Below are 27,966 nucleotides of genomic sequence, written 5' to 3'. Positions count from 1 at the left end.
AAATGATTTTCGGCACCCTCCTTTCCTGTTATTTTCATGCACATAATGTACTTCCCTCTGTCTTTTCCTGTTTGGGGCACGAGCGAACAGACATTGGGAAAGGGCAGAGCCATGCGCCAAGAAGAGCGCCTCACAAGCCTCAGGAGGAACGTGAGGTAAAGACCGTCCGCCGCTTCTTTCCACGCGTTTCTCCTGTTCTCGTGTTCTGCGGTTTATTAGAGAGAGCTTATCTGTGCGCACCAGCGCATTTCTTTTCCTAGCTCCCACAACCTTTACCACTCGGGCAACCGCGCTCTCTCTCTCTCTCTCTCTCTGGCAAGTTGTGCCATTCGCCGGGCCATTTCATGAACATGCCTTGGGTGTAGATATAAACAACTTATAAACACCGGAGACCGCAGTGAGGTTACAAAATGTTCCTTTAAATGAATGCCAAAGTGTATTTAAGCTTGCAGATACCATCCTGTGCACAAGTTTAAATATACTGAGGGAAACTGTAAAAAAAATAAAAAAATGTTATAAAAAACAGCAGAAATTTAGACATTTTAAATGTCTAGGATTCAGCAAAACTGTAAAAGCTTCTTATTTCTGTTTAATTAAGTGTAGTTTTTTTAAATTATTTGTAGTTTATTGCACATTTTTGTGTGATATGTTTTTTTTTTTTTTTTTTTTGCTTCCAAGCTGAAAACGATAAAATGGTCTAGTGTACATAATATGTCGACATGTTTTTTTGTGAGAATAATGTGAATTTAAAAAAAGAAATTTCAAGTAAGTGACCATTTTAGGTGACCATGTATACAACCAACTGAACAGCTTATTGTGCGCTGTTATTTGATTATGTTTTCTCTTACTGCATGTTTATTACCCAATACAAGGGAAGGAATGAGACACCTCTTTCTAAAGTCACAATTTTTATTCCTTGGAAGCTAATGAAATAATGGGTTGTCACTTAAATACGTAATTTGATGGACCTGTGCAAGATCTTGTGGGTCAAGGTGTTGTTCACTTGTAATAAGTTAGTGGCAGTATTTGAAATTGTGTGGCTACACACCCCCTCTCACACCCATGTTGGATGACCTTTTCTACACTGAATCTGTGCTAATGACTGGAACTACATGCTTCAGCTGTTCTTCTATAGGTGCACCGCCTTCTTAATACACTACACCAATGAGCCACGCCAACTGTCGTTGTTTATAACCATGGCTGGCGACTTTGTGCTGAGAGTGTGACCGCGTAATTGCGAAATATTTGAGAGGTGATTCTGAACAGACCCTTTGAAGTTTGTCCTTTTCAGTTAATCCAGATGAATGTCAGCACATTTTTTGCTAGGATCGTTCAGTTCAGTGCTCCGGCACATCGAGTCATAGCTAAACTGTAAGGTGTCCAATTAGTGCAAAGGTCGCTGCGATGCATCCATTTAGGTTAGCAGGAATGGATTTAGCGAGGGTACGACAGCCTCTTATGTTGACAGATCTCGTGCGTCACAGCGAGACTACACTTTAAATCATATAGGCTGCAGCGTTTGTTCGTTTAGAACAGAACGGGAACCACTCGCAAAATCAAGAGAGGTGTAACTGCAGGGCAGTATCTATTTTACAACTTAACCCTTAGCCAAATCGGGTAGATCTCTTGATGGATTCATTGTAATGCAACAAAATTTGAATCCAGTCTTTTGTGTTCATCGGTAGTAATAATTAACCATTTGTATTGAAGTTTTGTTTCTGCAGCCATACTTCCTTGATGTGAATTAAATGTTACATTGAGAGTTTAAAATGATGGCTACTGTTTACTATTAGCTTGTCAAAAACCCTGAAAATGAAACAACTTGTTTTCATAAAATATTACTCTGTTCAAAACACTTTTTGTATTTTAACAATCCAGCTGTTCACAAATACACACTTTTTTTTACCAAAATATATTTTCAATTTATTTTGTTGCATATAAAGAATTCTGTAGACCAGTGCGCCTATACATTGGTCCCTCTAACCCCCCCCCCACCCCACCCCCCGTTCCCCTAAAGTGCTCTCTACATGTCTTTACAGAACATAGCGCTCATTCCATTGCTGTGGTTAGAACAAGGTGTAATACGACTGAACTGGAAAAAAACACTGTTGTACCAAGTTTCTTCCACTAGATGGCAAGTGATGTCATGGAAGGAAATTCAATGTGCACAGCCTTGTTATTGTGCTGTATTGCTGCTAATAATTACAATCATAACAATAAGAATAATCACAGTAGTGCTTTATTGCTATTTTAAAATATGTTTTATGAATCATTTGTTTGCTGTTTAAGAGCACCAAAAGATTCTTTCAACAATTTAAAGTTATATGAGTGCAATGGTTAACCTTTAAAGAATTAGTTATTACATAGTAATCATAAAAATATGAATCAGAGCTTTGCTCGCGCACACGCACACACACACACATGCACATGCGCACACGCGTACACACGCAGTCAATGCGCGCCTGCCTAACTAATTTTAAGCATGAGGGTCCATTGTGCCTGTCACTCTTGCTGGACTCTCAGCTATGTCAGGCAACTTGAGCACCGGAGCTTAGAGCAGGAGTTAACCACCTCAGAAACACAACAAACAAATAAGAGGCTCCAACAGACCTTTTCAAGCACAGCTGTTGTTCACACCCCTCGGTCGGAAATGGGATTATCCAACCAATCTAGGAAAATCAGAATCATGAAAGGTAGGACTTGAACCTGCAGATCACTATTTCTGCCTTTCCCTCCATTTCAATTTCAATAGCAATGTTCTCATACTAGCATAGTTTAGTATAACATACTGTACACTGAATATTCATCATTCATTCAGCATGGATAATACATTCACGCCTTACTACAGCCTATCATGAAATTCATATGCTTTGTCATGCAAGTAATAAAACAATTATTTCTTGTAACGCAAACTTAGGATTTCATATATTCATATGACAATGATTGTTGCCCTAGGAATATAATGTCTGCTGTCTCTAGAGTGTGCATTTGTGTGTGTGTATGTGCATATTTGTGTGTGTACTGTATGTTTGTGTGTGTGTGTTTGTGCGTGTGCATGTGTGTGTGTGTGTGTGTGAGAGAGACAGCAGCTGTGCCTTGGTGTCAATTTCTCTCTTGAGTTTCATTCATTAAGAGCTATTAGGGTAAAACTGTTTGCACACCTCAGTGTTGACTGCAGGTGTCAGAGACACACAAACACAAACAACAAAATGAAACTCTACATCACGCCATATATTGCAAGTTGGTACTTTATCAATAGTGGCTGACTTTGTCAGACATTCGTCAGTTTTCAAATAAATACAAAGAAACTTTCAATAGACCTCCCCATCACATGATGGCTTTTATGCGCCATAGATGCCTATAGGGTAATATAAGTGGCCCACTTTTACTACATAGACTATCACAAAATGTTATATTTAAAAATGTATAGCATGACATTTAAAAGTAACTTAAGACCTTTCATTAAAGTTTGAAAGTGTTTGGAGGTTCTGGTTCATCTCCACGTAACTACAGATACATTTCAATTACATGATTCATGTTTGATGGCAAAATCTGTCGTCCATTAATTGTAGCAAATATCTCTGCCCCCATTCTTGCACTCCAGGAGCACTGCAGCTGAACTCCAACCGATGCACTTACCCATAGGACAGTGCACTTTTACTGAGGACCAATTGTAAACTTTGGGCACCTGGTAAGCGAGGACAAATCAGATATTTGGAGAGACATATTTCTTACTGAGGAACAATTGTAAACTTTAGGCACTGGTGCATCATTGGGAGGAGTAATTCTGCCTGTAACCCAAAGAACCTTGATAGGTAGATCCAGACCAACCCCGGACCATCCAGCAGGCAGGCATGTTTTTTCTTTCAGGGTCAGGCTTATCGCTGCCACCCCCTCATTGCAATGAAGATTTCCTGTGGTGCTTTGTCAATATGCCAATTTTAATAGGCATGGAACATAAACGATTCAGCTCAGGGCTTATATACAGTATTTTACATAAGAACACATAATGAAGTGAACAGAACATTCAAACCATCTGCACCTGTCATTTACCAACAGATTATACTATCCAGCTTTGCATCAAGCCTGGACTGGAACACCCCAAAAGTCTCAATATGACCTGGCAAGCTGTCCCACACAACTCTGTAAAATGTCCAGATATGAGTGTAGAATGAACTTCAACTCAATTACACCTATTCTATACATTGTAGTCTATATGTATTTAGATAGTGGCACACACTTTGTTGTTTTGGCTGTGAAATCCTTCACATCTGATGACTGTCTGAAGTCTGAAACCCATAGACATAATCAGTTGCTGGGTATCTTCCCTGGTGATGTCCATCTTCAGTGCCTGTTTGTTTTGGAATAATTTTTGCCTTTAGTCTTGTCTTCAGCAAGTGAAACACATATTCAGTTGGATTCAGGTTGGTTGATTGACTTAGCCAGTCAAGAACATTCCACCTTTTGGTCCTGTGAAACTCGGTGGTTGCTTTAGCAGAGTGTTTGAGGTTATTGTCCTGCTGCAAGGTGAAGTGTTGTCCAGTGAGGTTTGAGGCATTTGGTTGGATTTGAGCAGATAAGATGTTTCTTTATACTTCAGAATTCATTCTGCTGCGGCCATAAAAAGTTACATCATCAATTGAGCCAGTTCCAATGGCAGCCATACATACCCAAGCCATAATACTACCTCCACTGTGTAAAGATAAGGGCCTTTAACCTCATACTCATTGTTTCATTTCAAATCCAATGTGCTGAAGAATATAGCGAAAAGAACAAAAATTGTACCATTTGCCAAACACTTAAAGACTGCACCATGAACATAACACCATGACTTGCATTAATACTTTTAAGTCCGAATGGCCAACAACTGTGCATATATACATATTTCATACTGGATAAACCATAGGGTAACTTCTCACTTCAAATGAGTCAGTTTCAATTAACATAACCAAACATCCTGACTGCAATAACGTACAAACAAATACAAAACTTTGTGATTGGTCAAAACAGGATTATGTTATAGACAGACACAGGGGCTCCTTTGTTGTCTGCAGCAAGTGGTTCATTGGGCTCGTGTTAGCAGGAGAGAAGATGGATCTTATTTTATTGCCAGACTTAGGTTTAAATAAAACTAAGTATAGTTCATTGTCCCAGAGAGCTGCATATGTATACATTTACGATGAAAATAAAAGAAGAGTGCTGGGTAAGGCAGGGGTATTGCAGAACAGAAAATGGTTTTAATTATCCTACTAAATGTATATCTACAGGCTGCCCTCTGGGAGTGCTTAAAAGCATAATTAATAATCTGCAGTATGGACATTTGCATGATGATACAATACTTAAATGCCAGACACTGGTCAAGTGCATATTTGAAATGCATTAACCTTTCGGACATCAGTAAAATCCCTGTAAACTTTCTTCATTGATTTAAAAGCATTTTCATCAATGACTAAAAGCCTTCTTTCAAACTCTTGCTTTTTAGTTGCTTGTTTCATTGAAAATTCACAGGGATGCAGGAGTGTCTTGGACCATCTTTGAAGTGAAAAAAGTATTAATTCATCTTTGAAGAGAAAGTACTTCAAATACATATTTGACCCAGACACGTACATTTAGTGGAAATCCTTTTACGCTCAGTATATATGAGCACAAACATCAAACTCACACTGGCACTAAATGCTTGCATTGCAAATGTGATGCAAATATTTTTTTTTCCATGGATTGAATGCTGTCTTTGAATGCTAATGATGATATACTGCCAAAAGGCCACATAATATCGTCATATATTCTAACCCAGCAGTCAACTTGTGTATGTACAGTACAATGCTGTAAAGTAGTGACATGGTACATACTGTATTTAATTACATTGTACACTGTATCTGCATGACCACTGTGAAGTTACATCATCGCACCCAGAACATTAAAACAAACAAATCTGTTCACAGATCTGTTCACAGGTATACCTGTATGGTTTTGTGGATTATTTTTATAATTAATTTACTCTTTATTTTACCAGGTGAATTTGATTGAGATTTCCATCTCTATTTCAAGGGAGGCCTGGCCAAGACAAACAGCAAGCAGTCGGTTTACATGTAAAACACCATGCAGAAAGGTACATCAATAAACCCACAGATTATACATTGTACAATTCAAGTAAAACAATTCCAAAATCTTTCCTTAGACGCAGAACACCGATGGCTCGATATCATGTACAGTAGTACACGTGTTTATTGGTTGTAGGAACATCAGCGTCATGCGATTTCTCAGAAAGACTCAGTTGTATTTATCGCACAGATGGGTACGGGGGGTGCGTGCCATTGCCCATTGGTTCATCTGTTATTACAATGCCTTGCTCTTCTGAAATGTGCTGCCTCATGACTGCCCATGACGAAAGAGCAGATGCCCATGCTAGCGCACACCTCACGTTGCTAAGCGCCAGCTGGCTGATGGGCTTCTGTTGCACAGCGTTATTGAATGAGGGCAGGGGAGGTTGGGCTGGCGGGAAATTCCTTGAGTGAGACGGGAGATCGGTTGGTCATCTGACCGCGGTGCGATAACCACTCTATCAGGCTCCGCGGAGAATGCCCTGGGCGGCGGCTTAAAAAGGGGCGACGCTCTCAGTCGAAAGAAGTGATTGGCAAATTTCCGATGACCCATTTAAATGTCAGGAATTACGGCAGGGCTCGAGCATGCAGCAGAACAGTAAGTTAAATCTGTTTTTGTCATTGATGTCAGTCACACTTAAGTTTAAGGGCATAATTCCACTACTGGCAGACGGTTTACGATTATGCAGCGATAAAGCAATTGTTTCAATAATAAATGTATTAAATGGCTAATGAGCTATTAACAAACAGGTTATACAATTTTTTGTTTGTGTATAATTTCAGAAAGCATCTACAGTATAGCAAATTATAAATGTTCATTTAAAGAAAACATTCCCGCAAAATGTATGTGCACATAAGGAGCATGTGCTGGAATTGACCATTTCAAAACAGCTCAAAACCTGTTGGTGAGTTCCTGTGCATTATTTCCTACTTTTACTCAGCATATACTGTATAGACTGGATGTTACAATAAAGTGCGACCATGCTGTCTAATACAAAATGGCATATAAGTTTAGAATTTGATTTAAGATACTATCCTCAGTGAATAGTTTTAATGAGAACGATTACTGGCATCAGTTTATTTAGTAGTCACACAAGAACATATTCAAAACTATTATGGAAATATTGTCCCTTGGCTTCATGTCAAATGTCCCCAGGGGCTTGGGAAACATATCACATCAATGCTGAATGTGATCCAACAGATTTAGGCTCAGATGGCAGTTCATTACAAATATAACAGCTAGGAAAATCTAAGAATAAGCAGAGTGAGAAATAGCTACCTGGTATGAGATTTAAATATATCATTGTTTAGAGACTATGGGCAGGAAAATAAATTATATAGCAGTGATTAAAGTTGAGTGATGCTCTCTCTTAACTAAGAAAAGACATAAAGCAGACTGCCCAAGCCAAAGGGTTTCTTTTTGTTGTGGATATATTTCAAAGTTATTGAAGTTGCAGTGAGAGAAGTCCGGAGAACACATTATTTCTTCTGTGGAACAAATGAAGGTTGGCAATATTTCATCTGATCTGAATTACATTGTTGTAATGTAAGAACACTGATTCTCCTTCCTATTTAAAAGCTTTTGGGAAATATTCAATCTATAAGTGTTGCCCTTTGTGTTAGACACTCACCAACAATCTGTTTGTAAACTAAATGAATGTCGGCATAACCCTATACTATGCCATTAATGATATTTTATTCAAATGAAGGTTTTATTCTGACCACTACTGAAAGATTCCATATTAGTCCTTCGGAAGCTAACATTTACATAAAAGCAATTTACATTAAATGTTTTTGTGCGGTGGTGCAGTGGGTAGCACTGTCGCCTCACAGCAAGAAGATTGTGGGTCCCAATCTCAGCTTGGGGCCTTTCTGTGTGGAGTCTGCATGTTCTCCCCATGTCCGTGTGGGTTTCTTCTGGGTACTCCGGTTTCCTCCCACAGTCCAAAGACATGCAGGTAGGCTAATTGGAGACCCTGCTCAGAATAAGCGGGTATTGATAATGGATGGATGGATGGATATTACTAGTTAACCCTCCTGTTGTTTTGGGTCAATGAGACTCGAAAACAACTTAAAATGTGAAAAAGACAGAAATCAGTGGTTTACCTCTTTGATCTTAAATGACTTTTCCTAAAATTACCCAGAAAAGCAAAAATCATTTTCATCATTTTTCAATGATTGTCTGATTTGCTGGACAGAAAATGTTTCAGCTTAGTGCTTTGTGCCAATATGATCCATGAACGAATCTTATTTGAATGTATTTTATTTGAATAAATACACCCACAATACACACAAACTCTCCATTGTCCCTACACACAAAAACACTAGTATACATGCTCATGTACACATTTTCACCTATTGAAATACCTGAACTATTAGAAATTACATCCGGAGGTTTACATTATCATTTTTAATCAGTGCTGCTCATGAACACACACAAACACACACACACACACACACACACACAACTGTGTGTCCATGAAGATGCATCAAGCAAGCACACACAAGTGCTCTTGCTACCATCTGTGCTCCCATTCAGACCAGTGTAATAAGACCAGTGTAATACGCAGTTGGTACCTGAAGCCTGGCTGCCAGGCACACTCATGCACATACTGTCCATCTCGTGCGCAGGGAAACAATGGCTGTTGACCGAAAGGAGAAAAAAAACACCTTGACTGAGGGAAGATAAAGTATAAATAAATAAATAAACACCTTGTTGAGGGGAGAGAGTGTAAGGCAACAGTAAAAATGTTGTCCCACACAAATGATGCAGTAACCCCTTCTGATTGGAAAGGGACTGTTGTGGGCCAATCAGTGTTATTTGTATACGCCAGAGCAGAGTATCAAGATGCGTCATTTTTGTCAAAATTGGATCAATGGCGTCGAACCGGCGTCACCTTCTGGGCTGCAGCGGGTGCTATGTTCAGCCATTCAGAATTATTTAATAAATCCAGTGTCAAGTGCGTCAATCCCCCCAAGTTTAGTCAAAATCGGATCAGCGGTGTCTGAGATACCATGAATGTTGGTATCTCGGATAAAACACCTTTTCACCTGCGGGGGCACTAAGTCAGGCCAATCGATGCCATTTCTTAAGTGCCAGAGCGCAGTGTCAAGATATATGTGAAAATAAGCCAAAGCCACTGTTCAGACCCTACCCTATTGAACTTTAGATTGCTTACACATGTGATGAAACCACATTGTTTCAATTTTGGTTGGTCGATCCACAGGATCAATTAACCCATTTTCAGCCTTTTGCCATGCCCATTTTACATTTACTTGTCCATTTATTTTGATCTATAGCACCACCTTGCCCGTAGGTGGTGCTATAGATCAAAATAATGCCTGTCTTTTGGAATTGAGGTGGATGTGCAAGTATGTTAAAATTTATAGCACTATTCCTAAATGCATTCCTCCTGTGGTAGAATAAAAATTATCAAGACAAAATGGACCAGAGGAATCATTTTTGAGGGAAAAAGGAATGGTTAAGTTAGCGCAGACGAGGGCCCTGTTTCACGTACGTGGCTCAGTTAACCCAATTAGTTTGTTGACATTTTGGGATAAACTCAGGATTTTTGGTTTCACGAAGCAAGTTCATAATTTAGCCAGACCTGTTACTGGGGCAACAGAGTTTTAAGCCCAAACCTGCAAAACCATAGATTTATGCTTAAATTAGCTGGATAACATGAACATAGCCTACAAGCCACATGGTGAAATAACATACACACCTACAGTAGTAATGAATACCGTGAGCTGCTGATTAGCAGAATCAGGTGTGCTGAATTATGGTTGGATTTAAAACCTACAGGACATTAAATCTCTAGGAACAGGGTTGGGCAGCACTCGTGTAGAAAATCAATAAATATATTAGTGCTTAGAAATTGTGAAAAAAAAATAATAGCAAAAATAAAATTATCCAGGATGAATTCTGTTCTTATACATTGTTTGGACTGTATCGTTTGGCAGTTGCAGCAGCTCAGTATCATGCATTGATATCCAAATTGTCTGCCTTTGTTGGTACCATTGTAATATGCTAGCTTTTGTGTAGGCCTAATTATTTTATGACTTTTCACTTATGTCTCATGATATTGAGTTACTGACATAGATACAAAATAATAACAGTTAAGTAGAAGAAAGCAACATTTGGTTACATGTTTTGTTCAGTTACAGAAAAGTGACAACGTTGGACCATTGATTATCCCCATTAACACTGACATCACAACTTGGTTCCATGATGACTATACCTATGAACTTCAGATAACACACTAACTTCCTTCAATTATATATTTTATTAGAATTGTGTGAACAAGAGGAATGAGCAATATGTAAATTAAGCTTATGTTAGTATATAAGGAATAAGTCTATTGACTAATAGTAGTATGTGTAAATCAATAGCATTTGGCCTGTTAATTTTTAGTATTGGTACTATTCATTTTATTGTCAAGCATGGTGCCATTAATACAAATGTTGACTTGGCTCTCATATTAACCAAATGCTATTAACATTACATAATTTAAATCATAAATCATCTAAAATAATGATCTTTGAATGAATTGTATATGAATTAATGAATTATATTGACATTTCCTTCATAAGATGGTGTGCATGATCATGAGTATGGTTCTGTAACAATCTTAAGTGAGAGAAATATTCTTGAAAATATTGAACTAACATCAATCAATATGTCCATTAAGAAAATTGTGAATTGATTAAAGGGTTAATGAATACTGAAGGGGATTTGTTTGAAGGTGCTCAAGTTTGCTTGAAGACTGAAATTTAGCAGGCTTGAAATAAAACCCTCTTAAATCACAATACAAAATGAGGTAAATATTTTATTATTTATTTTTTGGAGTTCTACTTTTGGACTCAGATGTGATGGTCTAGGTATATCCGCAACATAAAATGCACGTAACACATGTAAGATAGCAAGGACGCGTGTCCACTCAAAATAACTCAGCAAAGCAGAACAGCACTGCATTGCAGGTACGGCCAAAGCGCGGTAGTATGTTTTATTTTAATGCTCGTAAATTGTTTCCATTTGCTCTGCGGTAAATGTGGGCTTTGAAGCATGTCCTGTACAGGAAAATGAAAAAGATGAACTGGAACAATTTCAGGAGGATGTCTGTTCTGGCACAGGCAGAATCTCTTTTTTTAAAGCCACCACGCGCTGGTGTCAATTTTCTGTCTCTCCCAATACGACCTCTTCCTTTTTCCTCGCAAACCACATTTTCTTCGCAGACTGCAGACTCAGCAGTCATTAAAGTCACAGATAAGGGAGGACACACATAGTCGTAATTATTCTTCCGACGTGCCAGTTACTCGGAGGTGCGCACGGCCATTAATAACGGTTATCCTTTCCGCGTCTCTGTACTTTGGCCATAGTGCAAAGCCTTGGCACTATAATTAAAGTATGGCTCTCCTTGCCTCTGCTCCATACCCTCTGAGAGCAAAGACCGCAAAGTCATGGCCCCTGCAAGGCAGCTGTGTTCGCATCTCTTTAAGTGTTGATTAAACCACCGTTCACCGCCATTTCGTCCCCCCTCAAACTTCGCTGGAGTCGCAAATCTACGGCGGCAACAGGCCTTTTAATAGCTTCCCGATTCTCTCAGAACCAGAGCGATCTTTGCCGCGCAGAGGGGAAGCCAATATTACTGAACGGATTCAAATTTGAGCAGCTGCTCAGCCAGACTGGACATCAGGACCGCCCATACAGGTACATTCTTGACCTCACATCAAGTTAGTCAGAGGTTTATGACTAGCTGATTGGCTAGGTTAGTCATGTTTCACTAATTGCTATGCATGTTCTCAAGCTTTGTGATTTTGTTTGCATTTGAATTCGTATATTTGTGTTTGGCAACACTTAAGTTACAGACAAAGGATGTATGTAGGAGCATCCAATGATACGGCACCAATGATTAATTTAACGCAGGAGTTCGGCAATTCTAGCCGTTTGATTGGTGGTGGTAAACAGCATTACACATTTATGATTATTAATATTATTTAAATAAAAAAACGGCATCATTCAACTTACTGTAAAAATTTTTACAGGTCAGCTTATGCTTTTCTTGCTTGCTTGTTCTTTCTGTATTATGTTAGAAGACAGTTTCATAAATTCATAACAAATGTACACTGTTGATTTTTGTTGTGACAAACTGTCAACTGAAGTATTCTGTGAAGACTTGGTTTGTTCACATATATTACTAAATGTGCTTATCTTTGGAGGACTAAGATGCTTTACTGGTATGCAATTGAATTAAATCTCTCTCAGATGGATACACCGTTGTTATACCAATGTGAACAGCTATTAGCCAGGTGCTGCACCAGTTTTAAAAACAAAACATGGGGACCTGATAAGAATACTTGGAGGTGATTTTGATCTCACCATAAGACACACATTTAGAAACCATTTCAAGCATAGATCTAAATTAAATTCAGTAATTTGTTTAATGACAGCCAAAACTCACTGGAAGCATATAAAAACTGATATTCAGTCATCTCCTGTTTTTTTTTTTTTTTTCATTCTCTTGGGAGTAGGAGTTAGTCTGTGTAGATTTATTACATTAAAAAATCCAGAATTGAGTGGTATAGTTTCAGCGGTGTTGCGGTTTTCTCACTGTGTTGTAGAACTGTGATTGTCAACTGCCTGAAGTCATGTTTGAGGAACACAGAAGGTTTTATATTTGGCAGTTAATGGGTTGTGCCAAGCGCTCTCCATACTAAGACGCCATAGTGACAAATGTGTTCGCAAAATGGCATGTAAATCTCTTCATCCCTGGCTGGCATGTTAAGTAAGGTCCTGGCAATCTGCAAAATGGAGAGGCATCGACCCCCTTGGAGCATACACTGACCCCCCCGTGACCTGCTCACCGTAATTCATAGAGGCTACATTTAGCGTTTATTTGAATATGCATGGCACCGCACACGTCTAATGAATGAGTCGGAATTTATTGAACAAACTGTGGGGCGATGATTCCCCAAATGCAGTGTTGAGCCCTTAGCATTCACTGGATAAGACCAATATTTGCTATGAGCACAGCAACTATGAGCTTGTGCTGACAGTATTCATTCACAGCTGCGCCAACAGGTATGTCTTTCACGATGGCTTTATTAACACGTTCTTCCTGAAATAGTCAATCGTGTCTTCTGTTCTTAATGAAGCTATATTGTGTACTCAGACGGATATCTGTTTAGAGGCAATGGCAGTGAACTTGGCGCTGCATTTGAGGGCGAGCAGGCATCTGAGCGCAGAGCTTTTTTCAGTTTTTGTTTTCTGTCCTGTAATAGGAGATTTGTGGAATTCTGAAAGAAGGATCTGTCTGGATTTAAGGCAAATGATTTCAAATGGTGCAAATCTGCTAAAAGTTTTCATGATAACACAATACTTCTTGTCACAAGAGGAGGGTGAGGGGGAATTTCTCAACAAAAGGGGAGACATGCACCAAAGGTAACTTTTTTGGGTTTACTTATGAATCTGCTTTTGACAAAGTTTACTGTTTGTTCATATATGTTTGTGTTCATATATACAAAAATGCCAGGTGCATTTGAAGTTGTCTTGTAAATTGAATACTATATTTTCATTGAATATCTATGTCTGTGTATGAATGGGAATTTATTGTAATAGGTTTTGTGTTCCTTGAAATGAGTCTTCAAGGATGGGCTGTGAATGTTATGTGAACTTATTTAATACTATTTATTAACTTTTTAATATTAATGAACTAAATTATATTAGTAACAAATTGCACATCTTACAGTTACAAAACAGTGGCACATGCTTGCACATACAACATCTAAAAATATATTTTTAGGATGATCTGTCATGGTACTTCAAACACTGCCTTACATATCCTTTGAAAGCAGACATATTTGTGACAATATTCTGATAACAGAGTGAAATGCAGGATTTTTTTTTTAGAGAAACAGGTTCATTGGAATGGGAGCAGCACTGTTTCAGATAGCTTTTAATTGAATTGGCTTGTCACGTAGACTCTGTAAAACATGTCACTTTCAAAGCTGTCCCTAATGCATTTAATCACTGTGACCATTTGTTGTGCTGCTTTCCTTCTGCTAAAATCAGCAAGCAAGCTGGTGGTTAATTATACATTAATGGGATATCTATATTCCAGTTTTACAGCATAGGAGAATGGTGCTGCAATACCAGCAGTATATGCAATATCAATAAGATAGAGATACAGTTTGGTTTAGTTATGTTAGGTATACTGGCGTGTATATACTGTTACATTTTAGTGGTGTAGAATATAGGTGGATAAATATTCTAAGAAAGCACTTAAAAAGACATTCCCCAGTGTTAATTCAACAGAGTTTATATGACCCCAATAGGGACCACGTGTTCATTGTAAGAGTTCATCTAACATTTTACTCTGCAGCCTGCACTGGTGGTATGGGACTTAATTCATTCTTGGTGTCTCTAATGAAATATTTTATTGTGTAAATCTATTCACATGATTACCTCCATAGTGTAATTAGTTTGTTCAGTGGACAGATGTTTATTGACTTTCCATTATGACTTTAAACATGAATGAGCACATTTAGAGAGTTGAAAGCAACATTAAAGTAAGGCTTTCTTCAAAGCAGAATTTAAAAACAAATCCTCTGGAAAACATCACAGTCTGATTTAAACACCTTCCAAATAATTATCCAGAAAGTCGTGCAAATATTCTGAGAAAGTCAACTACGCATTTCAAGTTTGGATTGTTATCTCAAAAGAATAATGTCAGCCATTGTTTAAAAAAAAAAAAAAAACGAGATTAGCGTTGACTTTTAGGCCCTGTTCAGACCTGGCATTAAAATGCGTCTTGGATGATCCAATCACAAGTGGACAGCTCTAACTACAGGTGTGAATGGACCCAGGATCTGATCACTCAGACCACATTCGGAAGTGGTCTGGGTTTCGTATGGGCACATTTTTTTAGCAGTGTGTACACAAATGTGTCCTGGGCCACATTACAGTCACTCAGAACCAGAAGAGTAGAAAATAGTGAAAAGATCAACTTTTCACACTCAGTCCCAGGTATACAGGTTTACTTGATTGTAGCAAGCACTTTAACATCTTTGACTCAATTATAAATTCAAGCAATAGTTTTTTTATTCATGAACACATGAATTAGTTCACCAAACATTGAGGAAAAAAATGGCAATGGTGGATGTTGCTTGCATCTATAGTAGGCCTACACTGCTCACAGTGAGAAGTGAGACATCTAAATGCTTGGCACACATGGTATACATAAATGATACAGTTTAACCAAAGTGAGTTTAGCCTCTGTTGTGTAACTGTAGGCAGATCTGGTGAGAGAAAGCACTTCTCAAGTGCAGTAATAACTGACCTCTCCCCGTTTAGCAGCACCAAAATAGTATAACACCTGGCATTTCAATGTGTCCCGCACAATCACTGTAGTGCTCTACATCCCCTCTGCCTGCCACGACTTCAAACGGGATAGGCCGAGAGGCATGACTGTAAATTATGGCTTTCAAATGCGTGGCATGTCGCTCTGACATCATTCCACCGCAACACAAACTGTAATACAGGGTACCGGATGAATGTCCTCTCCCTGGTATACGACACAGTTTAGCTATTTAGTAGAGCTGCTTGGAAGCTATTTTTACACTGCAAAGCTTCATTGGCAATTTTCAATGATGCGACAAAGCTTGCTTTTTATAATAATCCACTAAAATATTGGACGTGGTCCTTTAAAGAAGAGAATGGGAGTTTAAATTACTTGCAGTAGGGTTTGCTCCGGAGGGAGGAAGTTTGGATGGAAGTTTAAATGAGCCAGTGGTCCTCATTTCTGGTCCTGGAAAGCCACAGGCTCTGCTGGCTTTCCTTGTTAGCACAGCAATTGATTAGATAAAGCAGTTTATTACACAGTTAATACAGGCCACCTGGTTTCTTGGGTCTGAATCGGTCACTGATCATAAGGAAAAAAACAAAAGCCAGCAGCCTGTTTGGCCCAAGATATGAACTGAGTATCAGTGCAGTAAAAAAGGAAAATGTGTCCATATAAAGCACCTGTTTCTACTTAAGGCCTTGATTAAAGGCTGTGATTAGTTCATTATTACAATGCACTACATTCCATTAGTTCATTTGTACAATGCACAACATTAAAAAATACTGGAGAATCTCTATGGCAGTAAGTAATCGAACTGAATTTAATGTGAGTGTCGCTTGTAAACATCGCTGTCAATCATCTGCGCTTAATTAGTGGCAATTACTTAGATTACTGAGGTGGTGCAAATGCGATAGTTGTTTGAGAACTGTCTTGAGAAAGAGGCTGTCGTGATCTCTGATATCTGGCGGAGGACTGAAGTACTATGTGAGAAAACAAGGGGAGATAAACTGGTGGCCCTAGTCATCAGCATAGCTGTGAAAAAACAAGCAATGGGAGGCGATGACAGAATCAAGAAACAGTATAGAGAGCAAAGAGGAAATGACCAAGGACCAAACCCTGAGAAACACCTGCTGAGAGGTTATAAGGTTTTAAAACTGTGTTTCCCCCATTTCATCTGGGTGGAGTGACTCTTGAAGCAGACAGCTGAGAGGTGTGTCAGAGATCGCCAAGGTGATTAGAGAAGACTATGGAGGCGGTGGCGACCCTGTCAAATACTGCAGAGAGGTCAAGGATAATCACATGGTCCCTGTGAAAAGAAAATCCCTGATCCCTGAGAGTAATGGAGTGTGTAATGTCCAATATGTAGCCCACAGGCCCTGCACCTTTCAGAAAGGTGATATTCTGTTCTCAGCATCCATTTAAGCTTTCAACTATTCCCGTCTTTACACATCTTGTTGCTTTATGGGTAATGTATACATAGTATTGGAGCAAAACAAACAACATGAACACCCAGGGGAACTGAGAACACACATGCAGACAAATAAAGTCAAGAGGCTTGACAATGAAGATTGCATGTCTGAACCCTACCAGTGAAGTTGCCAGTAAACAGTCCACAGCTATGGAGGTATTTTTTGTAGCAAAAGTCACAAATACGTAAATGGTTTCACAAATATGTAAATGGAATTAAAAATCTATAAATGGTTTCAAAAATCTGTATAAGGGGGTTTCACAAATATATACATGTTTTCACAAATATGTAGAATGCATTCACACAAATGTAAATTGCAAGTTACAAATATGTAGACTGGAGTCGCAAATATGTAGAATGAGTTCACAAATATGTAAAATGCAAGTCACAGTTGTTCTAATGGGCTAATACTGACCCTTTGGTGGAGACACTCTCCCAACCAATCAGACAAGGGCATTTACATATTTGTGAAGCTCCATTTACAGATTTGTGAAACCATTTACATATTGTGACTTTTGCTACAAAAAAAACCTCCATAACAACACTAAAAAAACAGTTAAAAGTAACACACATTGCCTTTTGCATCTTTAGTCACTGTCTGTGGGGAGTTCACTGTCCTTGAGTATCCTCTGGGAACAATGAGGCATAATTCTGTGGGCTTGAATAATTAGTGAGGCACATGCAGTATAGTATTTTAAGCAAATCATTCATTTAAAATAGCTTTTATTGTATGTGTTCAAACTTTTTGAAAATAAGCTGTTTAATTGTCCCTGAATATGGATATATGCTATGTATATAAACTACAATGTAATATAAAAATATGTCCCCTTTCTTACTTCTTAAGAAAATGCATAGGTAAATTCACCATGAATGTAATATTCAAGGGAAGCGTTGTTGGCACCAATATTTGCTGAGTTGCAAGTACATCACTTTGTCCATTTTTATGACCTCATAAAAATGCTCACCTTTTAAAATATGCCTTCAGTGATGTAATTACCAATACAATTTCATGCAAGGTTAGACCTGTAATTGTGGGTTAAATAAGAGAGGTGCATTGGGATTCATGTGTCCAAGCCCTTTTGAACTTTATTCAGCAAATAACCTAACAAAAAATCAATGTGGTACATTAACAACCAGTAACACAGTAATGTATGAAAGCATAATTTATTTTCAGTTGTAACATTTTAACCTGTAATAGGGTTTTTAACGTCATACAGTAATTGTATAATTGTGTAAAACATTTTCTCGCTTCTTCCATTATTATTTATGCTTGTCAGGATACATGATAATGCCCAAATGAGCATTTACAGCACACTGTTGAAAGGAATTCTATTGAATTTTGTTGTTTTTTATAAATTATCTTATTGACGTGAGCATTTTGAAAGTTGCACTTGATGTTTGTTGATGTTTAGCTTTGTGATTGTGCAGTGGACTGCATTTCAGTGGACTGCATCTCTTTTGGGTGGGTTTAGCAAGTTTGTAGTATACGAAAATATACACTAAAAGCTGTTTTAGAAGCCACCAATCAATGCATTGTATTTCATAAGTTTGATGAAAACCACAGATCAACTTATGGGAAGTTTGCAGTTTGTACTGGCTACTATTAAAAAAAGACAAATGATTGTGCTGCAATCACATAGTAAAAATACCACGGAAGTTTTTGGTTTGCATGAGGTAACATTGTGGGAAACATGAAAGGTTGATGCTTTATATTTGTGTTATCTCCTGTGTTTCAGGAGAATGATATTTCATTTTTTTAAATTATGAAATATTTTAATTATTGTATTGTATAAAGCAATTTTTGTTATTTCTTTACAGGTTAATTCACTTTTAATTGGCAATTGCCATTGTAAAAACATAAATCTAAACGGCATTCTGTTCGTTTTTAAAACCTAAAGCAAGTTTAATGACAAATGCCAACTTAGCTTTACAGTTTAAAAATCAATTAAAAAAATTAACTGTGTTTTTGGTAGCTGCAAATCTGTATGGAGGAGGCAGCTGCTGAAACATACCAGAAATAACTCTCCCTTGTGTTCAGGGCCATTCTGAAGGCCCTGCAGATGACAAAAAACATCTGACAGCATTGGGTGCTGTCCAGCTGACAGCCCTTTGATGAGTGGGAAATAATCTATTCTTCTGTTCAAGTGTTGAGCTTCCAGAAGGCAGCATTATCACTTCACTCTGCTAAAGATGCAGTTACACACAAATAACCCCCTTGGTCTACAGAACGTAATTCATCTCTTTCAACACAAAGTCTGTTAAAGTGTTAAAACACTTAATAATTTTACAGTACTATATGCAGGTGCAGGTGATTTTTATGGCTTGATTTTTATTACATTTTTTCTTGCTAATATGTTTTCCAGTAAACTCACATCCATATATATTGCAAGCCATATATAGTTTTTACATGTAAAAATGTTTAGCTGTGAACATTCAACAAAGTGAAATGCCTAGAAAAGCATTGTATGCACAATATTACATAATACATGTTTGCCAGGATGCTGGGCCTTATGATCAGACTAAAATATCTGCTCTTGAAATCTCTGGAAGCAAGAACTCATCTGCTGTTAGTTCTGGCATAGCTATATATTGATCCATTAGTGGCAGGACCATGCACTATTTTGCATTCAACAGGTGATCTTTCTGGCTACCTCACCTCAACTGTCCATTATTACCACTGTAGTGCCGATTTTCAAAATGCTAGTGTATGGACAGTTGTGCTAACAGCTGGCTGCTAGAGGGTACTGTATGTTTCTTGACTGTAAGCATTGCTTTGATCCTTATATTTTGATATAAATTAAAGTGTTTCTCAGAAAAATATATCATCATAAGTCAACTGGGTCATTAAATGTGTATGTTTTAATCAAATTTTTTTGTGAGTTTCAGGGAAGTAAACCACAGTTTATGTTTAGCAGTTAGCAGTAATATAATCTTGAACCGGTTTTCAAAATCTAATTTCTGAGGAGTTCTCACTGACATTGGGGGTGTTTTTTAAAGGTTAACTGAAATAACAATGACAGCGTGCAAAATTACAGAAAAGGAAAATGTTTTAAGAAAATGATTCCTCTTTTCTTAAGAAGAATAGAGCTGTGAGCTCAATACTACTTTTCATTGATGTTATAAAAAGTTTGCCCACCAACCTTAACTGAAAGTTAAAATGCTGTCTGATTTTACAAGTTTTTTTACAAGGCAATTGCAAGCTATATCTAAAAGACTTGAATTCAAGACATACATGTAACATAAATATCCTGCAAAAATTATGGAGCTGTTGTGTTCCTGTTCTTTTATGAATTATTCTTATTGAAGATTTGCACTGGCTGCTGGTGCTATCACATACAGACAGCTAATAGTTATATTTTTAAATTAAAGGTGATGTCCCTTGATTCTCACTTTCCGGTCATCTCTTCTAATAGCTCTATTATAGTAATCAATTACATATAAACTCTGATCTAACAAAGTACCAAAGTATGCTTCCTATCTTTTGGGACCAGTTGTTTGTGTGGGTTGCCCTGTTAATGCCAACTGGGAATTTTCAACTGTTCATGAATAGCACATTGGAACAAAGCAGTGGTGCCTGGCTAATCTGCATAATTGCAAAACAATTGGCTGCATATATGAATTCACTTGTCAATGGGAATGCTCTGTCTACAGGAGTGTTTTATTTGCGTTTGCACTTAGTCTTGGATGCTCTTGTATGAGTATACCCTTCAATCATGGAATTATGGATATCTTACAGTTACAAATATAACCTACTGAAAAAGAAAATTTAGTAGCCAAACATAACTACAGGTCATCATTCACCTGAAAAAATGTACAATGTTCGGCCTGCGTTTAAGCAAACATGAAAGTGGTAAATTGAAATGATACTTTATTACTATCATTTGCAACAGAAGGGGAAATCTTATGCATTTATCAGGTGAGGTTTTGCTGTCACAACCTTAGTATCAAAGGCAGGGCTCCACTCTTAACAAATCAAAGAGTTTCGGAGCATTAGCCGTCTGAAGATAGCTGGAAGCGGCTAATGCTTTGAAACGCCTGTGTGACCCTGTTGCTAGGAGCTCCATGGGGACTAATCAATGGCGTGTTACTGTGGGAGACTTGGAAAAACTCTCAGAGCAAACCACCGGATCAGGGGATCAATGTGGCTCACAGGTCCTCTGCCGGCTCCTCATTATCATTCTGCCATCCTCGCGCTATCAGTTCTGTTGAAATGAAATTAAATGAAGAGCTGGCAGGCTAAGCAGGCCGAACACCTGGCAAGACTGGGTCTGTGAACGGCTCTGTGTCGAAGCGGAAACAAAAAAAATGACTCTCTTTGTTTAGCCTACCAGAAGGGCAGATTTTTTGCAAGGCACGGTGGACATTTGGCATCCAAATATTTATCATTTTTGCATATTTTTGCAGTAGGAAATGAATGCTTCCCTCGCGTTGCCGTGAGATTGCCGCTCTCCTTGTCCCGGTCTTGGTTACGGCGGGAGATTGGCTGTGGTGGGTTACTGGATGTCGCTTTTGCAGGTCTTTTCAGTACTCCTTTCAGACCGTCTCACTGAGCAGACGGCCTGCTGGGGCGTCCAATAGGATGTTCCTGTTGACGGGGAGCAAGGGGCCACAGGGAGCAGGGAATGAAAGGAGGTAAGGTGCTACCATGGTAACTTGATATCTTGTGTTTTTATTCTTGATAGCTTTATTGCGTGTGTTTTAATAGGGCCTAATCTCTGAGTTATTCATGTGAAGATGTATATTGATTCTGAATGAGTAAAGTTAAAACTTGGAGCATACAATGCAGACATTTTTATTATATAAAATGATGACTTAAAGCTGAATAATAATGTTTTACTATGATAATTTTATAATTGTGCAGCATATTTTAAAAGCACATGTTTTTCTAAACATATTTCATGGAATGATTGTAGTAAGATGATGTGTTTCAGAACTGTAACAGCATGGGATAGGCATTGTCTACTCTCTTTCCCATACAAAGGTCTCAAGCAAAACTTTCATAGCTGCACATTAAGCAGTGCATATCTGCCAGAAGCAAACTCTGAAATTAAATTTGAATGAGTGGAACCGTTCAAAGTAACAGCTTCACTCTTGGAATACTAATGTTCCTTCATATATTCACTGCATTTTCACTGTTTTATTTGCTGCATTTTCTATCACGGCTGATTAACTATGACACAACTGTAATGCAGTAAAGTAAAAATGTTAAGCAGTACAGTGTTTGATAATGTGAATGTTAGTAGGAGGACATCTTTTCTCAGCTTTGTTAATCATGAAAAAAATACAGCAAATGATGGACAATTTTAAAATAAACATCAATTTTCATAAATATCAGAGCAAAGGCCTACTTCCATATGATTAAATGTTTTATTTAATGGCACACGTGACTGAAAATACTCAGGGATCTGCCGAGAGCTTTCAAATTTTTACCGGTGTCTAAAGAGTTCATACGTTTCAAATACGTATTTGATGCACACCTGTGAGAAGGGAGGGAAAGCCATATTCTTGTGTTTAAAACCTCAGGACAGTCTACCAGAAGATCCGGGAGTACGATCTTCTGGAGAAGAAGAAAACGGTGACCGCGCTGAAGCCGGGCGAAGACAGGGCCATTCTCCTGGGCCTGATCATGATCCTGTCCTCATTCATGATGTTCTTTCTCCTGGGCATAACCATGGTGCGCTCCTACTCAGACAGGTACAGCAGCTCAGCCGGTGGGTCTTTAGGAGGGGAAGAGGTGGGTTGTGCAGCAATGCCGAAACAAAAGGACTTTCTGTAATAATACACTTTTACATTGACATTCCCCCAGTCAAATTGAACACTGAACTTACTAAACACACTGCACTAGTTACAATGTACTCACAGTAATGCATTGTGTTGACATGAGAAAATTGACAAGAAAAGGTGATTTAATCCTTCTAGAATTATCATTTGCCTAAGGTCTAGAGCAGGGGTGTCTAATCGTATCCAAAAAGGGCCGGTGTGGGTAGAGGTTTTTGATCTAGCCCAGCATTAGATAGTAGAGAGTATCTAGCAGATAGTTGAGCATAAAGCAAGATTTAACAAAGAAAATGATTGGCTGTGTCCATTCATATAATAAAGTACACGATTGGCTATGTCTAACATGAGATACTACATAGGCACCTGGTGACCGCTTAGTCTAAACAGGCTTTTAAATCAGAAATAATTGTTTAGTCTTTGATCTATCAGTTGTTTTCAGAGTCCTGGTCACTATGGCGTCATAGCCGGTTCCTCCTTTATCAGGATGGCAGAGGGAGAACGGGGTGGAAAGCCAAGATTCCTAGTTCAGGATGAAGGGGGGAGAATGAGGTGTAAGGCCAAACTCACTTCTAGAAATGCACATGAGAAGACAGAGAGAAAAGAAACACACACACACACACATGCATAGACACACGTATAGGCAATATTTCAAACTTGTTGTTGTCCTTGGGAGGTTTGGTGCCTGGAGACAGAGGGGCCCTGCTGCAAGGCCTAGGGATTTAGTGTTGCACAGAATTATAATTATGCTAGAGAAAACTCTCCTCCCTTCAATACAAATAGGTTGGGATTCCATAACTACAAGCATACAGAAATCCAGAAATACAAATATAGAACACACTACTCAGTGAACACTACAGGAAACATAGTCCTGTCTTGAACTAGGCTGCCTTTGGAAATGAATGTTTAAAAATAAACAATATTTAATCTCCATCAATCTCACTATGATAACTGAATCCACTATATCTCTGTTAAAGCAACAGATTGCTTCAGTAGTCCCCATAATATATTTTCTTCCTGTGTCTTCGAAGAGTGAAACTTACAATTTTAAAACATTTCCATTCTTATTAAAAGTGCACTCATGAGCTGCAGGGATTAATGGTTTCTGAATATTAAGTTCTACAACCGTTGCAAAATGAAAACTTGAAGCAATAAGGATTGCCTTATATATATATATATATATATATATATATATATATTTATATGTATATGCAATGTTATAAAACATTTATATGTCTCTCTAAAATTAGCTGTAACTATATCATTTTTTTGGGGGGAGGGGGGCATATGGGTCATAGCTAATATCTATAAAATGCAGAAAAATAAAACTTATACAATATCATGATAGTTTCTGAATCAACTCTGGTTGAGCACTTTTGTCAAAGGTACTACTGCAGTTCGCCCAAATGGGATTTGAACCTGAAACCTCTACATTACAGCAGCAGTTCTCTAAACGTCCCGAGACACTACTTCCACCGTTGTATTTTTCTAGGCGGTAATATCCCTCCTCCGTTTCCTCTCCCCATAATGCTCAGCGTGTGGACGGAGGAGTCCAGCTGCACTGTCCTCAATGCCAGCATCACAGCGGAGATGAACTGCACCTACAGCTGCGGCTCCGACTGCTGGAGGGGCTCAAAGTACCCCTGCCTGCAGGTGTTCGTCAGCCTCAACGCCTCCGGGAAGGTCGTCCGCCTCTCCCACAACGAGGAGACGCAGGAAGCCAGTTCGGAGGCAAGTCGTGCAGCGGCGCGTCAGCGGCGCTTCCTCGGAACGCGCACGAGCGTTTATGTTTTCAAGGGAGTGTTTCAGGGGGCGTCAGACTTCATTTCATGCAAAATTATCTTGGCGTGACTGCTGCCGTTTGAAGTTTGTTTACAATAACGGACAGATTTCTGGAAGATTCTTACTGCTTCGGGAGCATGCACAAATCCTGCAGTATGAAGCCGTGCCATTAGCTTTGCTTTTTATGATTTTACTGAACACCTTTTTCTTTGATCAAATACATTTCAAATTTTCCAAGACAATATTTTTTTCAGGCCAAAAAAAAAAAAAACAAACAAAAAAAACATCTAGCTCATTCAATTTCTTCTGATTTAATATCTCATAGGCATCGATTTCTGATACAAATCAGAATTCAATAGAATATTGTGTCCCTATACTGACCCTTCCTTAAGTAATTTTGTGCAGTAATTTTGTACTTCATTTTACTGTGCTGAGCAGGATTTTAATTATTAGCAAGGTAGACACGACTCTGAATATTGATTTGATAATTAGGTTTGAAGAAGACCGCTGAGACGGTTTCAGCATCACAGACGTATATGTATTCTGGACTGAGCACTGCACTTTTATTGAAATCCTTTGACAAAGCGTTTATGGCGGGGTTCCTCAACTGTGGATGGGACCCTTAAAAATTGCTCTGGTTACAGTGCAGTTGTTTTGACACATAAAAAACATGAGCATATTGTGGCACAGTGTGCCAGTAGAAACTTTATGGTGACTGCTTCACTCTCATGGTAAGGTTCAATATGAGCAAAGTTTAGATTGAACAGGGCTGGCTGCAATGAAGCCTGGCTGTGTTCAATCAGCTGAATCTCAATTAAATTTTGTTTATTGGTTGATTGAGTGACTAAGGGGGCAATTATGATAATATGGTGATATGGGTGTTTCAAAATGTGGGTTTAAAAAAATATATGTGTTGTGTTTACTGACTTTCCCTTTGTCTAAAACTACACTACTACTAAAACTACTTTGTCTAAATATCTAAAACCATTCATTTCAAATATGAAATCGTAGAAAAAATCACGAAGGGGGAAAATACTTTTTCACAGCCCTGCATTTAGTGCTAACGTGGGTTATGGATGTGAAAATTTTGGGAACCACCAGGCAGAACTTTCTTTTAGTCAATTGTGCAAAAACATGTTTTTGTTAGTGAATATTAATGAGCAATTTTTTTTTTTTAAAGGTATGATTTGTATTAATGTTTTTAATTGACTAATGTTTTAATGAAGTTTCACATAAACGTACTAAGGGTGTTATTAGCCAGGGGCTCATTTTATGAAAGTTGTAATGTACAAGTTGAGATCTGCGAGATGAAATAGATTTCTCTGCACTTTTTGGAGCATTTCACTTAGAAATCACGAGTGCAAGCTAAGAACGCATGTTCCAAGTGTGTTCCTGTTGGCCATATTTGAGATTTGCAAGCGCCACTTTTTCATGAAACGTTTTGACAAGATATGCAAATGAAAGTCCTTGCAAATTGGTTTTGTTAAACGAGCCCCAGGTCTAATACTGTTTCTGACATAACCATGTTTTTCACTGGAAGCCTCTCAGGATAAGAGTGTCTGGTTAATGCATTAGATTGTAATGTAATGAATCTTGTGATCTGTCTCCCCAGTGCTTCTATGTACCCAAATGCAGAAAGGACCACGCGGCCATGCACACAATAATCGCAAACATATCCGAGCGTTTGAAGCCGCAGCAGCAGGTGCCCTGCTACTACGACCCGGACGAGCGGCAGGACAACGTGATCCTGACGCGGCTGTACAGCCAGGGGGCGCTGTTCCACTCCCTCCTCTGGCCCTCCTGTATGTTTGCGGGCGGTACCCTCATCATCCTCATGGTGAAGCTCACGCAGCATCTGTCCATCCTCTGTGAACAGATTGGCAAGGCCAAAAGGTGAAACGGGGGCCACTGTGGCACCCCCGGACCATGGAGAGAAGCCATGGGGAGACGCATCCACGCATCGTCACCAGAGAACCTTAAAGACTTTCGGTAACACTACTTGAAGCATAGTCTCTGAATCCTGTGTAATGCTGCCATAAAAATGACATAACATCTGCCATGACCAGCCATGGCAGTGCATTACAGCTCAACACAAATGCCATAACTGTCATAATGTATGCAGACTCAAAACAAGTGCTATAAAATGATAATGTATGCAGCAAATTTTACATATGCAGCAAATTGTGACATATCATTATATGACTGCTTCATATAATATGACAGTGTTATGACATGACTGGTTATGCCAGGTGTTATGTCATGCTTATGACAAACAGTAGGTACCATATAGGTTTATGGAATATAGTTAATATAGACTTATTTATCACCTAGAGTTTCCCATCCCTCATTGAAAGAGATTTCACTGTGTATTTATTACTACTTTTAGAGGTGGTTTTGAATGGGTACATTGGTAGCGTAATAACTTCTGTTCAGAGCAGAAGTATAATTTAAGAGTTTTATACACCATATGAATGTATATCCTGATACTGAAAGGCTCACAGATGTTTCTTGTGTACCATTTCTTTACGCGTATATGTGTAGCACAATGATTTTGTTGGCTGAAATGTTTTAAGCTACATTGATAATCATAAAGTGACCTTCCATTAATCTTACTATGGCTATAGTAATTTGTTCCGGGAGAGAGTTTTGTTAAGAAAAATGCCAAAATTTTCAAAGCCAACCATACCTTTTCTTGGTTATGAATAATATGAAATTATCAGTAGATCTGGGTAATCCATGATGGTCATTCTGTGTGGTGAAAACAAGTTTTCTTATTGCATTGTTTAAAATGCTAAACAACCAGGAATGTTACTGCATAAATGTTTTTCTTCAAAACGATATGAGCTCTGCTATGTTTGGAAACTCCTGAAAGTGCAAAGTTAATTCTGTAAATGACAAAGAACAAAGAACTTCATTTCTAAGGACCGGTTTACTGCCCCATGACTAATGTGCTGCATATGTCTGTAAAGATTTTATTTTCTCATTATGGAAGCTAATCTTTTGAAATGTGTCTTTAGTTTTGAATTGCAAATTATTTTTGTTGTATTAACAACTTAAGCACAATTTTATCCTCATTACATATACCCATGACATAGACCTATTTTTGTTATATCATCATGCTCATTGCCTCTATGAAAATGTTATCCTTATATATTTTATATACTGACCCTGTTGGCAAATGCAGGTCTCAATCTGAGTCCTTTGCAGATGTATGTGTGTGTGTGTGTGTGTAAAACCAGTCAAATGGTGACCGATATCTGTGTTCCCATTCAAACAAATTTGAGTCAAATGGCAATAATTGATTTTCATGACATATTATTTTTAAACTGCTGTAAATAAATATTTTCTATACTGTCGATATTACTTTGGCTTTGCCCTTTCTGTTTGTCCATTGAATTCTGACAAACACAGCAGTGAAACTGCAAGTGTTTTGCAAAACCTATTTGTGTTGTGTTAAGACATTTTCATCCCCAAAATGTAAAGTCACTAACACTAACGG

General features: G+C 38.3%; 1 protein-coding gene across 6 annotated transcripts; it reads left to right on the top strand.

Moving 5' to 3' along the window:
* Positions 1–89: 89 nt before the first annotated feature.
* LOC118229066 (calcium-activated potassium channel subunit beta-2-like) lies at positions 90–27,830 on the top strand. Of its 6 annotated transcripts, none has more exons than XM_035420738.1 (5): positions 90–155; positions 21,426–21,542; positions 22,434–22,604; positions 24,221–24,416; positions 26,080–27,830. In XM_035420738.1, exons 1-5 carry the CDS (start codon positions 112–114, stop codon positions 26,362–26,364), a joined length of 813 nt encoding a protein of 270 aa, XP_035276629.1. In that variant the 5' UTR covers positions 90–111; the 3' UTR covers positions 26,365–27,830. The 6 variants fall into 6 exon arrangements, with proteins under 6 accessions (XP_035276629.1, XP_035276631.1, XP_035276630.1 ...); XM_035420740.1 differs by lacking the exon at positions 90–155 and adding an exon at positions 2,558–2,693; XM_035420739.1 differs by lacking the exon at positions 90–155 and adding an exon at positions 6,644–6,699.
* The last annotated feature ends 136 nt before the right edge of the window (positions 27,831–27,966 follow it).

This window comes from Anguilla anguilla, chromosome 6 (genome assembly GCF_013347855.1).
Source record: "Anguilla anguilla isolate fAngAng1 chromosome 6, fAngAng1.pri, whole genome shotgun sequence".
NCBI lineage: Eukaryota > Metazoa > Chordata > Actinopteri > Anguilliformes > Anguillidae > Anguilla > Anguilla anguilla.
This window is presented reverse-complemented; position numbering and strand designations above follow the sequence as displayed.